The sequence below is a fragment of the Lonchura striata genome, chromosome 1 (assembly GCF_046129695.1).
Source record: "Lonchura striata isolate bLonStr1 chromosome 1, bLonStr1.mat, whole genome shotgun sequence".
Classification (NCBI taxonomy): Eukaryota; Metazoa; Chordata; class Aves; order Passeriformes; family Estrildidae; genus Lonchura; species Lonchura striata.
The window spans coordinates 111,114,030-111,132,299 of record NC_134603.1 but is presented as its reverse complement, the minus strand read 5'-3'; the positions used below and the strand labels follow the sequence as shown (position 1 = coordinate 111,132,299).

Sequence of the window (18,270 nt, the reverse complement as noted above, 5' to 3'; positions counted from 1 at the left end):
CCATCTGTTATTCCTTATTATAACTGACATCACCACAGCTACCACAACTGTTAAAGAATCACTGTATAAAAATGGCAAAACTTACATATAAACCCAGCAAAACTTAGCACTTATTACACAGTTTTATGGAAAGAAAACTGCAGGAATCAAACTTTATAGTTTGTTGAAAGATTTTCCCTTTCTGTGTAGTAGTACTGTAACAGAGGCAATGCCAGTTATGACGTACAGTGTGTGTGTATATATATATATATATATGTTTTTTTTTTTTATTTGAGTGTTCTGTAAGAATGTTGCCTGATCTGAGAAGTTAAATGCAGAGATTTCTAGAATCTTTCTACTTAAACAAAGTTGCATTTTAAATAAATATTTCTAAGGGGAAAAAAAAGATTACATCTGTTTTTCTCATTGCTGATTTGCCACTGGATTTTTGAGAGATGGCAGCAGAAAGTATGACCCTTTTCAAGGGTCTTTTGAAGAGATAAATTTAATATGTGTATCCCAGCCACAAAATATGAATGTGATTGTATTTCTTTTACTTTAGAACGATTCTGATCCTCAAAAAGACTATGCCCCATGCTATGTCCAGCATATACTGTGATTCAGGTCTGGCTTTTCTAGCAAGCTAGATTCAATGGTTCTCCTAATTTTATTGCATGCCGCTTATTTGCTTTTTCAAAAAAACTACTTTTTACAGTCATATGATTTTGCAAGTGTTTCAACTTTAACACTTAAAAATATTCCCACTTTCATGGTTCTAGAGAAAACCTTAGAAGTGGAGATTCTCAAGAACAAGAAGGCAAGTAACACCCCTGTAGTATTTTATATTAGATCATTGTGTTTAAACAAAGGTCGTGGAGGTTTTTTTTTGGCTAACCCACTATTTGTTTATGCCAGTTGTTGTGACAGAGTGGACTGTAACTTGTATCAGGTTCTGAACTCTCAGTCTTGGAGCTGGTTATTGAGCAGTGGCTTGGAGTTTATGGATGTATTCTGACACTCTACCCATGAAAGTCCTGGATGTCTTGTTTGAAAAACAGTTTTATGAAAAGTTTCAGTCTGTTGATTTTAATGTCTTGATTATTATGCTAGTAACCTGAAAGACTTTTTTTTGTACAAGGAGGAGCACATGGGACATTTATGTCAAGCTGTGGAACTGAGAGGCAGCAAGCAGTGCAAAGTGCTAGAGTTGCTTTGAAAAAGCAATTTTGTTCCTTGCCAGATAGGGTGAGGACATAATTATAAATATTGTTAAAACTAATTGTAGAAAGTGACACACTTTATTCTCACTGGAATGCTGGTGAATTTTGAAACTTTCAGTAACTGTGAGGAGAAAGATGTGAACTTATTTGATTTGAGTGTTTTAAAAATCATGCAATTCTTCAAGTTTTCAGAATAAATCTGTTTTAAAGACACATTATGGTTATTCTTGTTAACCTCTTTATAATCTGTGCATGGTCTAATTTTCCTTGTGTACCTCCCAGTATTCTTGTAGGAAGCCAACTATTAGGAATATACTTTATCTAAAATGATAAACTTACTAGAGTGTAGATTTTATCAGTGAAGCTCCTTTTATGTCAGAAGGAGAGATCACAGGGGTCTCTCCATCTTGCCCATGGACTCTAACCATTGTCTTGAAGTGGGAAAAGAGAAGGTTTAGAGGAAGGATAAATTTTGAGGCTCTCCATGTAATAAATTCACAATGGCATAGTTGTTAGTAGAGCCTTTGAAAGGTGTTGCATACCTGTCTGTCTGCCTGTGAGGGAGCTTGGGCTTGAAACAGATTGTAGGTTTCACATGAAGTGCATATGCAGAAATACACCCTAAGAGAGAATGAAGCATGGAGATGTTTTAAAGTCATCACAGCTGGCCCTAGTTTTTTTCTTGTTGCTGATGCACAGTACCTGCTGATGCAGGTATTGTCACAGAAATCACAATGCAATTTCTCTTGTTTCTTGTTATTTAGAGATCGGACATATAGACTGCACTCTTTCTAAAGTAATCTGATTTGCTCGTCAGTCCTCATGTTCATTTTAAATTCTGCTAGTGCCACTAAGTGTCTTAGCTATGGAACTATGATAGGAAGAAATGCAATATGTAAATTATGAATTTTTACTTGAATACATTATACTTTCAGTGCTCTTTATATTTATTTGCTTAAAGCAAAAAAATATATTTCTGGAGGTCTGTGTCATCACTCTGAATGTTATGTTTTTATTCTACTTCGTAAAAAATACTAATTTTACTTTAAAACTGCATTTTGGATAGCTATCTGCTGTATTTTTAAAATAAAACTTCCGTTACTTCTGAAATAGTTTTGAGTTTATATTTAAAACAACAAGAAACAAAGTTGGTAATCCTTCAGATCAAATTCTGCATTTTGTATGCAGCTTGCAGCGTGAGCTTAAATTTCATGCCTAGCCTGCCTGTATTAGTTTGTGCGTGGTGTGTGTGTTCCTTGCCTGGAGGGACCAGGAGGTTGTCTCGTGCAGGGATGTCTGTCCCAAGGCATTTAATGTTAAATATTAGCCTGGTAAGATTCCCTTGTGCCAAGGAAATAACTCTTAAGCTGTTCTACTGACCCTGAAAAAAAACCCCACACCTGCTTCACAAAGTAGGACGTGGCAGCTCTCAGGGCTCACCTGTATGAGAGCTCTGCTGCCCCGCAGGTGGCAGTAGTGCTCTGGCAGAAAGGACCCCGACCCAAACTCCTAGGAGTAGTGCTTGCCTTTAACTTGGCCGTAAAAGTAAAAAGTCAATTTCCTTCTCTTTTTCTTTTTCTTTTATTCTTTTTTGGTTTTATTTAATGGAAAAGACTCCTTTTTGTTTGGTTGCTGGATGGCATTTTAGGCAAAGCGTCTGTTTCAAAGTGAAAACTACACAAGGAGAACTACAAAAGCTAAAGCCTGGTGAGAGTTTGTCCTGGTGCTGGCTTCTTTGTTGCTTTGCTGTGTAGTGTTGCCATGTAAAGTTGCTTGTGGAGATGTCTTCACTCACAAGTAGGGAGCAAAAGTACCCATATAGGACCTGAAAGGTGTAGAATTCTTCAGCCATTTAAAATGGTCACATTCAGGTTTTACTCAGTTCTGCCTCTGCATTTCAGTGTTTACAAGGGGGAATAAACATTAGCCTGTTGTTCTAGTAATAACTTATATTTTTTTGCCTACTTTTCCATTGGTTATCAAGATGAAATCATGTTTAATTTCCCTCTTGTTCTTGCATGTATTTCATAATTTTTTAAAATAGATTAGTATCTGGTATTCTGTTAAGTTCAGCCATCCTAAGGTATCATACAAATGGGAAAGATGAAGAATGCTTTTCTCTAAAGCAACTACTTTATGCTATTTAATATAATTACATGTTGTTAAATAATTATATTGAGCACTATATTTACATTATTTGTTTGCATGCCCTCTGCAGAGTGTGCAAAGCATGTTAAATATATAAGATAAATAGTTTAAAAAGAATTTTAATTTTTGGGAGTAATTAGATTGTCAGTTTTTATGTGTAATAGAACGGGGAAGGCTTACACATATCAGTATTACTTCTAATGTAAGGTGAACCAAGATTTTTTTACTGAGGAAAGCATTTTAAAGAAGCCTCAGAGTGCTCCACAGATGTGCAGGACACTTAGGTATCAATAGTAGTTTGCAGAGTCACTGAATGTACTTTGAACATTCAGCCGTGGGGATACTTGAGATTTTGGAGTATGTGTTTAATAAGAGTTAGATGGGCTTTTTACTTTTATTTCCATTAATTCATGCTAGAAATTTCTTCTAGTTAGTTACTCCTTGGCTGATCTTCCTTCAGTGTTTTACCAAACTACTTCACGTAGTTACACCATAACATGACACTGAAATTGTAGTGAACTTAGAATAATTTAGGTTTTCAAAAGCACTAAACTAAAAAGTGCTATTGAGGTATGCTCTTGCCTATAATTACCTCAAAGGGTGATAAAATGAGGAGAGAAATGGATTCAAAATGCTTGAGCATAGTTCCAGGAATTAGTTTCCTAGTTTAGTAGTTTTTAAATAATACATCATCGATAAGGAACAGAAAGTAGTATTGCAGAGAATCTTGTTTTCTAAAATGGATGGTTTGAGTAATAGCAATTAAGACTACTTTGGAAATTGAAGTAGAAATTTTATGAGCTATTATAAATAATTAAAGCTGAAAATGGTGTCAATAACCAGACCATGTCCTAAGAGTTGTACAAAGCTTAGCATGTGTCATTCAAGTAAAACTCAGAACTAAAAATTCAACTTCTTTATCAATTGTTTGAGTGATCAGTTTGGTATTATATACCTGGAAACATACAAAGTATTTTAATTTCTTCAAGAACTATGTTATGAGCAATTCGTTTAGTAAGAGAAGACCTACAAAAAGCATATGCCATTATTATTACCCAGAATCCAATAAAAGATAGTTTTTCAAATTATTGCCATATGTGTGTAGGAGCTGCTTTGTACTGTAAAGTTATTTTAGATATCAGAATAATTTGTTTTATACTTTGAGTTCCTCACTGTTAAAATGTCCCCTTAGATTTACTATTACTCTGACTATTGTGTGATACATAGTAAAAAACATAATAGCTTTCAATAAAAGAAATTTAACAAGTACTTGAAATTCCAGATTGTATGCAAAATGTGCCAAATGAAGAAATGGTATTTGCAGGGATATTGTGTGAGAGCAGTAGCTGTGGGGAAAGTTCTATAAAACTGTTAAATACACTTCCCCTCCCCCTGCTGACCTTAACCACTGTTAAAAACAGATTGAGAAAATAATGCAATTCTGACTGGCTGACAAACATTCCAACAGAGAAATGAATGTATTATAAAAAAAAATATTAGAACTGCATACCCATATTTTTCTTATTGTTTCTATTGATGTGCAAATTCATTGACCGCTTTCAACAAGAAAAGATTACTGAGAAAGGTTTTTTTATACTAGGTATGTTTTGTGTTGAACAGTCTTCTTGGGACCCAGCAGAACACTAACTGAAACAAAGGAAAAATATAATTTGTAATGCTGCTTTCTTAAACGAATGCTTTTGTCTCTGAGATAGTGTAGACTTCAAGGGTGTCATGACTATCAGGAAAGCTGGTTGAAATGAGTTCATTTTAAGGTGGAGTTTCTGAATATGCATTCTGTAATGCTGACTCAGAAGTTAAGCCAAGCATAATTTACATAGGTAAATCACCTCATTAATTTAAATGGATCTCATTTGATAGAGTGATTAGCTGCAGATAGCTGTCAGCTTAATTGTGTATAAGAAGGGCTGTATTTACAAACCCCTTTTGAATGTATTATACCTTAGTATATTTTCAAAGATTTATTGCTGACTTTGTAGTGATATTTCTTCATGCCCAGTTGATTTACATTCACATGTCCTCATGGATCTTTCCTTATTAGATTAACAGATGTATACTTCTGGGAAAAAATGTTAAGATTGTCCAAAGCTGTTGCTGGACAATTCTAGAAATTGTCTTGTTTTCAGAAGTTTTCTTTATCCTGTTGTAGAAAAAGCGCCTGATGCTATTTCTCTTGTTGTGCCCCCGCCACTTTAAAAAAAAAAAAAAAAAGTCATTATTTGCTCTAATTTGATAGCAAAGAGTGGGGCAGTGCATTTGGTAGCATGCACTGCCTCAACAATTCCCCAATTTTAAAGACTTGGCTGCACCCCTGACTAATATGGCAAAGCTCCTTGCAAACATTTGGCAGGTGTTGACAAAATCCCAATAACATTGGGTGTAATTTGCATGCTTGCTAAGATTGTGTTGAGGTGCAAGTATTCATAATACTCTGTCTCCTAGCATTTCTCGTATTAGAGAACTCAGATCTGTCCCAATGTATTTGTTTCATGTGCCATCAAGAATTCTGAAAGTACAGGTTTGTGTTTTACAAAGCTTTTCAGACACAAGGAAATTAGGGTGGGTAGTTCTGCATGTAATTAAAAAACTAGACCAAATCCTGAGCAAAGAAACCAACAACAAATCAACAACAAATATTCAAGTAGTGAGGGAAACCAGGACTCATGCTTAGTTCCAGTTCCTGCTGATAGTTTACAGTTTGTCAGAAAGTCCCTTTAGGATGCAAGATCCAAGCTCACAGGGCACAAAAAGGTCATGACATTCACAGGATGGCTGCTAGCCCAGGTATTGGATATGTAAGTTGAAAATTGGTGGTAAGTCTTCCACTTATTTTTCTTCAAGTATTTGTTGGGGGAGTCTTGGCATCTCCAGCCTTATGGTGCTCCTCTTACCTTTTTGGTAGGGAGTGCTGAAAAATTGCATGTTAAAAGTTGCAGTGGTAGATGGAAGCTTTTCTGTAGCAGTAAGCAGTAGTCCCAAAAAAGAAGACTGTTTCTGTTTAAGATGAGTTTATATGGTAGATAAGGGGAACATTGTGCTTGAGCCCTTTAATGTGTGTTCTGTTCCAGAAGGCAATTCAGATTTGCATGTTCCAGCCTCAGCGAAGTGCTGACTAGATGTATCTGTTGTCCAAAAAACCCTCACAAGCTGTTTCCATACATTCATAATTCAACAAAGATTTATTTTTTTCACTGGGTAACAATTGCTTTCTGTAGAAAGAGAAAGCTTAAACTTACCTACAGCAATTTGTATATTGCCTAGTAGGGTCTTCATTCCTGTGTGCAGTTATAACTAAACAGAGTTCAGATGATCTCAGTTATAGCATAGTTTTTCCAGATTATTTGATTGCAGCTGTAGAACCACCATTGGGATTGTGGCCTTAGTGTGCTATAAAAAGACATTTTGAACAGTACAAGTGGACCATCAGTGATCAAAATTAATCTGTGACATCTGTTGGCTTTTGTAATTCCTGTTACCATGGAAAATTTTGGATTGAGGTTTTCTATATGTGTGTCTTGGAGCCATGCTACAAGACTGTGTAGGAAACCAGAGAGAATTCTCTTTCTTTTACATAGCTACCTGCCTTTTTATTGTACTAGGGGAGGCCTTTGAAAGCTATCAGTGTGTGTATGTTAAAAGGATTTTTGTTATTTCTGTATGAATTAAAGTTGAATGCTCATATAAATTCAATATCCTACATGGGTTTAATTAGTGTTATAGTGAATTAGGTCTTCTTGTCCAAGTCACTTTTTATATCAAAGAATTAAATTTTATCTATCTTTGTTTTTTATGGCAGTTGTGTTTGATGCAAAGGCAGTATCTGCTATAAGGTATTCTAAGGATGGAGTAAGTGTAAATTACTGGCATGAATGTGTAATTCTGTGATTATGAAAGAGAATACAGGCTTTTAATTAAAAGTAGGCATTTTAAAAAATAAAGGGAAAGTTTATGCTCTTAGCATTTTCTGTTAACTTCTATGTTGTTTTTTTTACTGTTCAGTTTCTCTTCTGATAGGAGTAAGCTTCAAATTAAGCAAAATGCTGGCATTAGTCCCTGTTGTCTCATAGTTTGTTAAATACTTTCCTAAATCTTGCATTTATGTTGTAGAGATCAGATAAGCAAAATGAATGAGATTTTTGTAGGAGCGATGAGGTACTTTTCCCTTCAGAGAAAAGAGACTATAGTGTAGCTAATAAAACACTCACTTGTATTGCTTCAGAGGCGTGTAAGAGGGAATGCTCTGGATCTGTGTGGTTTCCTTTCAGATGGATGCTACAGGGAAGAGCCAGCCTGGGTTTGAAGCCAGCACAGTAGCTGCAATAGCAGCCAAAGAATTGGTTAGGGGAGCTATTAATACCATCAAAGCCCTAAAGCTGTCTTCTTTGTGAGCATCTTCCATCTGTTCATGATTTCTTCTAACCCCTCTCTTCTGTTCCCCTTCCCTTCCCCCAGATGCCTTTTCCTGCATAGTAATCTAAATATTCATCCAACTTCAAAAGACTTAGATGGATAAATAGGTTGCAACTGCCTAGGCTATTCAGCTTGTTTGTTCTGATCCTTTCCATTACCTCTCCTGATTGTACAGATTCACAGATTCTGAGGGCCCTTTAGTCATCTAAGACAAATCCATTCTTAGGTATGATTGCACTAAGTGGGAGTAATATTAATGAAGATGTCTTAATTAAGGAACAAATATTGTTATTAATGTTATTGCTTCTGTGATTCTTCCCAATTTTTTTTTTTTTTTGTGCAGAGACTTGAAGGGTGTTATAGTCACTTTGAGTGATGATGGGCATCTTCAGTGTTCATACCTTGGAACAGATCCTTCACTCTTCCAGGCTCCTAAGGTTGATTCTAGGGAAATAAACTATGAAGAAATGAATGCTGAAATGAAAGAGCTTCAGAAAATCATCAGGGAGGCCACAAAAACACAAGGTATACTTCTTTCTTGTTTTATATTTTTACATACCCTTATCCACCTGACTTTCCTTTCAGCACTTCAAAATATTTTATTTTCAGACTTACCCATAGTTACATTTATGTAGAAAACTTAGTATTTAAGAGAAATAAATAAAACCTGGATGGTAAAGCCCTTGGATAAAGGGTTTCTTCCTTTGTATTTTCATAATGCTGTTGGAAGGTTAAAGTTGTTTACATCAGTTGCAGATAATTCTCACTAGTGCACGGGTTCGGAATAAAAACTGACAGTGCATGGACTACCCGAAGGGAAGAAAACTTGAAGAAATTCAACAATCTGATGTAGTTAGGCTTCAGAGAGAGTAAAAATATTGCCAAATTCTATTTATTGATACAAATGACTTTTTAAGTTATGAAATCAACAAAAAATAATTCCTTAAAAAGTAATTTTTCTGTTGGTTTGACTATTCAAAAGCATATTTGTAGAACACAGTGACATATCTGATGATAAATTCTGGAATTTATATACATTGCTAATAATGTGCATTGATTTTATTCAAGTAAAGGCATGTAATTTCTATAGAGATCCCTCAAAGTTTATGTTTTCATAACTGTATTTTTAAACAGCTTGGCTTGCACGGGGAATAAGAAGCATGTGATTTTAGAGGAAGCTATGGAAACATCGTCAACAAATAGAAAGAACAAATTAAATTTTTTTCTTGATGATAGATAGCATGTTCATAAAATGCATTAAAGAAATATTAATGGTTTTCAGTGTGGAAAAAAAAAAGTGAAACCTTGCAGTTGAAATTCCTAGAATTATTTATCTTCAGGCATGAGTTTGATTCTACAACACAAAGATGTTCTTTGTTTTGAAATTGCATGTAACTTCATCAATTATCATCGTAGATTTATATCAGGATTTTAATTTTCTGAATCCAGTAATGTGTTATTTAAGCATATAGATGTGGATAAATTTCACTGATTTTTACCACAGACCATCCTTATGTGTATTTGACAATTTTGTTTGTCTATCATAACCAAAGGAAAGAAAAACATGACAGAAAAAACAAATCCATTCAAAGTGAATTAAGTTCAACTTGTTAGTTTCAACATGTTGTCTGGAAAATCCAAGGAGAGAGAAAGGAAGTGCAGCTGTCCTTTTAAAATTTTGTAATAACTGTCATGAATGATAAATTTGCTATGAATATTTTTTATTTTTTCACCATTCTTTTTTCTTAAATTTCTTTTCTTCCTCAGTTTGTCTAATCTGATCTAAGTGGTGTTTTCATATGAGTTTTTATGGATGCTCTTTTTGTTGTGGAGAGATGTACTAATGATGTTGTGTTTGGCTTTCTTTAACTGGATGTAACACTTGTACAAGAACATTTTTATACAACCAAACATTTTACTTATGAAGAATACCTGTCAATTTTGGATGTTTTGGCTTTGTTTCATTTTGACTTTTTTTTCCCTGAAAACTTTAGCTTGAACCTTGGTTGCAGTTAAGTTACGCCTAAGCACAATCTTTAAAATGACCTGTTGGCTTTCTTGTCTTTTGAATTTGTGCTTGTGCAGTCAGAACTTGTGTTGTTTTGAAAATATCTCCCCTTATATGGAAATAATTTTTCTTTGTTTCATTTTGACTTTCAGACGTGGAAGGTATTTTGAATTAGGTCATCGTTTTAAAAAAACCTTAGAGTAGTTATTTCCATAAATGTCTTGTATTTCTGTCCAGTGCTGACCATTAAACTGTTGAACTTAGGCTGTTTTATACATTTCAAAGGATAAGGATTTACAGGATAAACTGATTAAATATTTTAAAATTTTAACTGTTAGACGAACTTAAATCTAATATTACTCTTGCATCAGTGTGGGTGACATAAGTGATGAAACGTATTCTGGCTCAGTTTAATAGTAACAAAAAGCTGATACTTATATGTAAACTTTGATTGTAATCTCTGTTGTACTTCTAATAGAAAAATGACTGTATGACAGAGGTTGCAACACTCTTAGCTTGAAGAAGCAACCAGAAGAGAAATGGTTAAAAAGGATAGAAAAAGAATGGACCCTGCTGAGCTGTATGTAATTGGCAGGACCAGTTCTTTGCAATTGTGGCAGTATGAAAAATTCCTAAACTTATTTTCTAGGTTGTATTGGAGAAATGTGTTTAGGTTTTTCTTTTCTCTCTTGTAGTTAAAGGAAGCATTTCTCTTTGAGCACAAGAAAATGAATACTTATTTTCTGTTTTCATCAAAATATCTCCCTTGACCTTCTTGTTAGAAAGGGATAATGTGCTGTCTACTAGTTCTAGGTAATTTTCAGGATTCTGTGTGTAATAAAATTCTTGCAGCTTTCTGAATGTGCTCATGCTCTCAGTTATTCAATTAATATATTAATTGCTTGTTTACATCAACGCTTTACTTGTTACTTTAGGATCTATATATTTCCCGTTCAGATTTTTCATTTTCCAATACATTTAGTATGTTAAAAAAGTCAAGTGCTTTTCAGAAAAATGCTAATACCCTAGAGCTGTACTTCTGAACTCTTAAGAGGTTATGTAATTCTTCAAGGTTTTTAAGGCTTTAATTTGTATAATTTTATTTTTGCATGTGTGAATGGGCATAAGGTTTTGTATTACAGATTTTAGTGAGTTTGAAGCATTCTTTTGTCTTGTATGTTGATAGTCCTAGAAATCATCTGGTGACATATTTTAATCAAGCCACATGTAATGGTCTATGCATAAACCTTTGATATACCTCTCGAGGCAGAGGAATATTCTGAAGATTAGACTGTTAGACACAGAATCTTTATTTGTTTAACATATTCACTATCAAATTATTTAGATGAAAGTGCCATGAGATGTGTGATGTTATTTTGGAGGTAGTTATTCATTGTATATTGGCATAGGCATGTGAGGACAAACGTTTAAAAATACCTTACAACCTCTAAAGATCATGAGAATTAGGTGTAAAATCTTGTTAGAGAATGCATCCAAATATTTTTCATACATAAGTCAGAAACCCAGAATGAGATACAGGTTTAGGTTGTCTGTAGAAATCTAATTCTTTACGCTAGTAGGTATAGAGATCTAACTTTGAGACTTGATGCTGTTGAAATAGTATTGTTTTTAGGAATGTAGCTGAATGTTTCTTAAAGGAGAACTGATTTGCTTTTGCTTTTTTCTTTTTATTTCAGATATTTTGCCTGAATCTGAAAAACAGAGAGATGTAACTGTCACAGCAGAAGTTTCACCTGATTTGGATGAGGAATCTGTACGTACCTGTATAAAAAGGAAATTACTCTGAAAAAACCAGTTGATTTCAGATGAGTAAATAATGACTGATCATGCATAGTGATTACAGTTTGCATTTATGTGACTGAGCTTTATGGCCCACAGTTTTCCATCAATTAGCACCCACTTTTATTAAAGATTTTAACTAGAATTATTAAAATTATTTATTTGTCTTCTGTCCAGGAGACCTTTAGATTCTTGGCTAATCAAACATAAGTGAACAAGAACTCAGGGTCTGGAATAACTTTGTAGTGGTGAACAGTTGTAAACATTGGGGGAAACAGTCCCACGTATCACCCTTGGATCTTTCGAAGACAGAATACTCAAACCACTCAAGCTGCATTATAAGGAAGAATCTTTCCCCAACAAGCTGTCATTCAATATTCTTTGGTGTTACTTCATACTGTTTATTCATATTGTATACATATGTAGTTTACAAAAAATACTCAAAGTGGGATTTGGGAGAGCTTGTACATAACATACTTATACATACACCATACTTATTTCTCTAGAACATCTTTAATTGTCCATTTCTGGCCACTAGTTTTGGCAAAACTGATTTTTCACAGCTACTTACTGTTTAAAAAATACATAGGGATTATTTGATAAATGGACCTCTTTATAACATGTGCTTAGTGCTTGTCTGTGGAAAAAAAGCACAGTATGATATGGTCTTGGCTAGCTGTAATAATCTACTCACAACACTTAGAACTGTTAGGTGCAGAGAATGCTCTAATGCTGCTGTGTTCCTTTGCTCAACCTTCCAGATGCAACTGGTCTGTTTTGTATGTGAGTAACTCAGTCTATCAGTCAAACCACAGCTTTGAATCTTTATCTGTCCATTTATCTTATTTTCCTGTGTGGTCAGCTTTTCTGTGGGTTCTTTCAGTAGCTGCCTAGGATGGAAAAATCTGATAAGATACTTTGTGGAGAAGGATCAGTAAGCAAGTGTAGAAATGATTTTAGGGCTTCTGCAGTTACCTTGAGAGCTACAGGATTTCTGAGTGCTTCTCCACTTGTGAAAAGATTGAAATTGCAATGTGTGTGACAAAAGCAAAGAGGATATAGAGTATTAAAATTGTGTAGATAAGCAAGTGAAGGATCATTCTGTTATTTAATGCCATCTCCTGTGTGTGGTCTCTGATCCAGGAAATCCAGGTAATTTCTGAAAGCTGGATATGGTAAGGTTCCATTATCTTTATAACCCTACTATTGTTTCAGAATCAACCATGGTCACCAGAGAGCGTGACAAACCAATATGAACAGATCTGTCTTTTTTAGCTGAGAAAGGTGCACAATGTACAAATGAAAGTCCTACTTCTGGAACCCAGAGAGCCTACCAGCTTACTGACTTCTTACAAAGTTTGTAGATGTGGCCCTTATACTGTTTTTAATTTACTCTCTTATGATGAGAAGGTATAAGTTCAAATCCAGAATTTGATAATATAGCAAAAGTGGGAGAAGTGTTTCTTTATAATAGTTTAAATGGGAACATTTTCTTTAACTGTAGTGACTTACCTGTTTCAAAATAAAATTAAAATAGACCACAAGGTCAAGATAATGTTGAAGTAGATGGAATTGCCTATTGAAATAGAAATTATCAGGAGTATTGGAATATCTGTTAGAATTCTCTTTTGAAGTTTCAGGTATATTTCTGATTATAAAATAGTATGTGATGATTTTATAGTAGATGCTGTGTTGTGTATATAATATATTGGCAGATTGGAAGTCACCTTTCCCTACTGAATAGCAGAAAGTATTTCCAGAATTTGAATAAATATACAGTGAAAAGTAGTGTGCCAATCAAAACAGTTTAAATATTCATATATACATCAGAGTGTATTAGTTTCTTATATATACTACATTCATGACCTTTTGCTATCCTTTTTGCAGGGAATTTCAAACAGAGACTTCACATTTTCAGAAGGAACTCAGAGATGTGTTTTGTGTATTTCAATCTGTCATAGGAATGATAAGTCCTTTCATGTTAATTCTGTGTTTATCAAGTTGATGGTAGGAAAGTAATATTGCTTTTATTGTGTTTTCTTGTTCATGTGGAACATTGAATTTACTCTGTTTTCATCTTTTTCTTCACAGCAAGCCATTGACAGTGAGGTAAAAGCAGGGGCAGTACCATCAGTTACAGTAAAGGTACTGTGCCTAACTCAAACAGTAGTGTTTGAATAGTAGTGGCAAATTGCAACAAGCCTGTCACTTTCTGTGTATTTCACTTAAAACATGAAAACTAGTGAAGTTTGAAATACAATATGTAGTTAATTTTTTTTTCTCCATAGTTATGAAATTAAAAAAAAATAATTCTAGCAAGCCTTCTGCTACAGTCAGAAAGTGATTGCAGTTTTATTTTTGATAGGCTTATCAGTAAGCCATCACAGAAACATTATTAGGATGGAATGAAGTAGTTTTTGAAGTCATGAGACTGTTTTTTCCAATGGTGATAAGCATTTGGTTACTCAAATGGGAAGTTTATAATCTTCAGGTACCTTTTTAGTAGTCAATAAACAAAAATAGACCTTCTTTTGTAAAAAGACTTTCATACCTTTAGCAATTAAAAAATGTAGGAAAATCTATTTAGAAAATTGCAATTCTTCACGAGAGCTGGTGCCTGTAACTAATTATAAAGAAGGTGTGTGTATGTGTGCACATGCATGTGTGTGCAAGCGTAGTTTTTCCTCAGTATTGCCTAAAAAGGATCATGACTTTTATTTCTGACTTTAGGATGATCTTCTAAGAATATAAATTGATTTTCATTTTTGAGAACCTTGAAAGTTCTCTTTCTGTCTAGAGTGAAAAATTCAGAGGGCAATGGAACTGTTTGAAACAGATTCTCTCAGAGTAGTGTGATTTACTTGTAGTTGGTCTAACATCTTTCTCTGTAACTTTAAGTGCTAAAAATGATACAGGATAAAACCTGATAAAGTCCATGATAAATCTGCTCAAAGAAGTTCAAATGAATTATGTATTTATATATTTCATAAACTTTTTAATGGGAAGACATAGTTGATTCCCTTCTTGTTTATGCATCTTGTACCTTTTAGTGAAACAAAAATAGTAAATGTAGGAGTTGCCACAAATTAAATTTCTTCTAGAATATTTTTACTGCAATAAGTGGTGTATTGTTAAAGCTAAATCAATGTTGATGTTAATTATGTTAAAGTAGTCAAAGCAGTTTCCTAACAGTTGAGTAATTTTATAAGTAATAATATTCTAAACTCATTTAACCTGGCTGTAGTGAGCTTCTTGGTAGAGCAGCAATGCAAAATAGGTAATATTATTAATATGGTCTCTGTCTATGCAGACCACATTCAGATCTCAGTCACCTATACTTTCATTTTAGATGTGAGTTAGGGATACTGTTTTGATACTCATTGGTTTTGCAGTGGAATAGCTGTGCACAATAGAAGCAATGAGGGACACTTTATGTTTAGCTGAGCTTTCATTATCTGGAGTTGTTGTGTCAAGTATCCTGTATATTTTATTATTTTGTTTGCAGTGAAAAAAACAAAATAAAACTTGAGGTTATTCAGAAGACTATGCATTACTCTTTGCTGTTAAAGGAAGTAATTTCTTTGGTTATCTCTGCTTTTATTCCTCTTAGGTTGTTGTTTTTACTATAATCACCTAAAAATACAAAGTTTTATATTTGTTTGCATTAGAATGAATGCTCATGGCACTTGAAAGGTCTTAAGCCCTCAAATAATACTTTAGTTTAGTTTGTCTTGGGTTAAAGTTACAAAGAACATGAGAAATCCTCTCAGGTTTTTGTAATCTTGAAAGTTACTGTGTATCATTATTGGCTGTGAGTAAATAAGAATTGTAAAATGAAAATACTTGTTTTGAAGTTGAAATTTCAAGTCCTTAAGTGTTGTTGCTGTATTGGGTTTTGCAGATTTTTGTATCTTTCTGTTGGTTATGGATTTTTTTTTTCTGCTGTAGAGATTAATTAGTTGCTTCCTTTAAATACTTCTGTATGTCCCTTGATCTAGATAACAATTCAGAGCAGAGTGACTGCGCAGAAGCCCAGCCTGGCTGTGTGTGTGCAAGCTCCATTAGCAGTGACCTGTGACCAGTTTGTCTTCAATGATTTAGGTAAATTATGGCAGTATCCTCACAGCTGTTGTATTATTCTGTTAATTTTTCTGAGGTTTGGAAAGGTATAGCCCAGCCTCTGGTGAATGCATTATTGCAGATATACAGCGGTTAAAGCAATTACAAGTTTGCCTTACCTGCACTCAACAGCATCTAGACACTGCTTGGTGGAGAAGATGAAGTAGGAAAGAGTGGTGCTGTTTCCTTGGTTGTGGTATGATGTGTGACAGGTGAAGAGAGACAGGGTGGCAGCTTCATGATGGAGGGAAAAAACCCCAATTATTCTGCTGGGTTATTTTGTTTTGCTGTTATTTCTGTTTGTGAAGAAATGCCAGTCTTGATCTACAAACAGGGACAGTAAGTTTGTCAGTTGGGGAGCAGTCTATCATGTGTTCCCAAAGTAGCATCAGCTGTTTGGGGATCCTAGCTTTTTTCAACTCTGTTGGTAAGACTGCAGATGGGGTTGCCTTTAAGACTACGTGGAGGTAAAGTTCAGACAAGCATGCCTGCTGCTTCAGTTGGAACTGCAGGCCATTTCTGCTCTGAAATGCGAAGTAATAGTCTCTGTTGAAACAGGGCTTTACTAACTGCTACTCTCATTTGAAGGGGCAGTTCTTATATTTTCTCAACATGTGACAGGAGCAAATGGCTTTGTAAAATACTAAAATTACAATGTCAATCTCATTTAATTTTAAATTCTCCATGTTCAGTGTGCTGAATTGTTTTATAGGTTATGCTTTAAGATACTTGGAGGCCCTAGTTTGTCTTTTACAAATTCAGGATTAAAAAAAAAAAAGCAGTACAGTGATTTGTATAGTGATCTGATAAAGGCAAACTACTAGGGAAACTAACATAATTTAGTAGAATAATTCTCAAAGTGCTAGAAAATATGCTGCTTTCATTTGGATGCTCCTATTAATTAATTTAATTTTGTGTTATTTTTAGAACCAGATTCATCTGAAACTGTGGTCCTGTCTGTCTTTTTGAAGGAGAATTGTTCTCCACCAGAACTAGAAGGAACTTGTATGGTTTCATATAATATACCAACAGGTAAGCCACGGGAGACTTGAAAGTGATTTGCCTTTTTTATGAGGCCTTTTCCCCTATGTATTTCTTATAAATGTTATTTTGAAATATACTAAAGGCAGTAGTAATTAAAGAAATAATGTTTATCTAGTCTTCAGTTTTAATATATTAATATTAACATTAACATATTAATATTAATATTTTTTGTTGCATTAATTTGTGTAATTGGTTTTACAGAGGTAAAATCAGAAGCTTATTGCTTGAGAAACAGCTGTACCAGCTTTCTCACCCTGTCCTATCAATTTGTTTCTGTTCTGCTCCACCTCTTGGAGTGAGAAGTTGATTACATCTTTGATTATTCACTCTTCTTGTCTGCCAACAAATGTGACGATAATGCCTCCCCACAGGGAATGAGATCTGAATAAGCATTGGGAGTGATTATTCCTCACTTCCTTTTTAACAGATGAACATACTCGTTCCAAATAATAAACTAACCCCAAGAAATGGAAACCAACTTGTTATTTTATGATGTTACAGTGTCCTAGTGATAGAATATGTAAATTTATTCTCCTATCCATAACTGAAGATTTACTAGCTTAATGTTCTACACATAGCCTTGTGAATGTGTCAGGTTACTGAGAAGCTGTATTTAGGCAGGGCTTCTGTGTTAAATGCTGCAAAAACCAGTTCAAGCTGTCAGTTCTTCACTTCTTGCTACTTGGCTTTGCTCCTGCACCTCCTCCCCTGTTATGGTCATACAGTCACCAGTTGTTTCTCAGCCAGATTTGCTGATTTGGCTCACTGTGCAAAGACAGAGCTGTGCCAGCACAAATGGAGTAGATTGGCATGAAAGAAGTGCATGTGTACTGAGGGCTTCTGTGAAGAGCGGTGGTCTTGAGTACCTTATCCTAGATCCACACTTTTATGTAAATATTTTCTTTGTATCACTTCACACTTGAAACATTGTGTTTATGATGGTAGTATCAGCTGTATCATTATTTCTAGAAAAATAATGAAATGCTTGTTTTTAAAGAAAAGGAAGCCCTCCCTTTTAATTGGGATCCTGCAGGAACAGTTTGTACAACTTCAGTCCCTCTGTCCTGTGATTCTGATTGTGTATTCCTTGTGAATGAGATGTTGTGCATTCATAACTGTCCAAATTAGTGATGTGGTCTTACACAGGTTTTTGGAATGACTGAATAGGTAGAACAGTAGTGAGTGTCTTGGATCCTCTGATTTTGAAAACTTGCTTTTTGTTTTGTTTGTCTTGTTTCTATAATTTTGCTTCCTAAGACTGGAAAATAAATGTATAATTTCTTTCAGGTAATGCTAATAAAGCTTAAATTTGTATTTTAGATATTGAGTTGGATTTTGCAACCCTTTTGGTTAGGGAAGTAAGAAAATCTTGCATCTTGAATGTGTTTGATGGTATACATTCTATTAAAAAAAAAAAACAAGCAGACATGACATCTAACAGAATTATAGAAACTGAAGAATAAATTTTAAAGCCCATCTTTGGTGGTTGAATTTAGAAGATTTCTAAGTAAAGGAATATAA

The 18,270-nt window shown here is 34.4% G+C and overlaps 1 protein-coding gene across 5 annotated transcripts in view; it reads left to right on the top strand.

Annotated features, from left to right (window-relative positions):
* BBS9 (Bardet-Biedl syndrome 9) overlaps positions 1 to 18,270 on the top strand; it is a 278,787-nt gene that overhangs the window by 41,895 nt on the left and 218,622 nt on the right. For 4 of the 5 annotated variants that reach the window (XM_021553258.3, XM_021553256.3, XM_021553257.3 and 1 more), the window contains exons 10-14: positions 8,122 to 8,303; positions 11,484 to 11,560; positions 13,678 to 13,731; positions 15,585 to 15,687; positions 16,633 to 16,737. In XM_021553258.3, coding sequence (XP_021408933.2) covers positions 8,122 to 8,303; positions 11,484 to 11,560; positions 13,678 to 13,731; positions 15,585 to 15,687; positions 16,633 to 16,737 — 521 coding nt within the window. The remainder of the gene's footprint in view (positions 1 to 8,121; positions 8,304 to 11,483; positions 11,561 to 13,677; positions 13,732 to 15,584; positions 15,688 to 16,632; positions 16,738 to 18,270) is intronic. The other variant, XM_021553255.3, reaches the window with a different exon arrangement.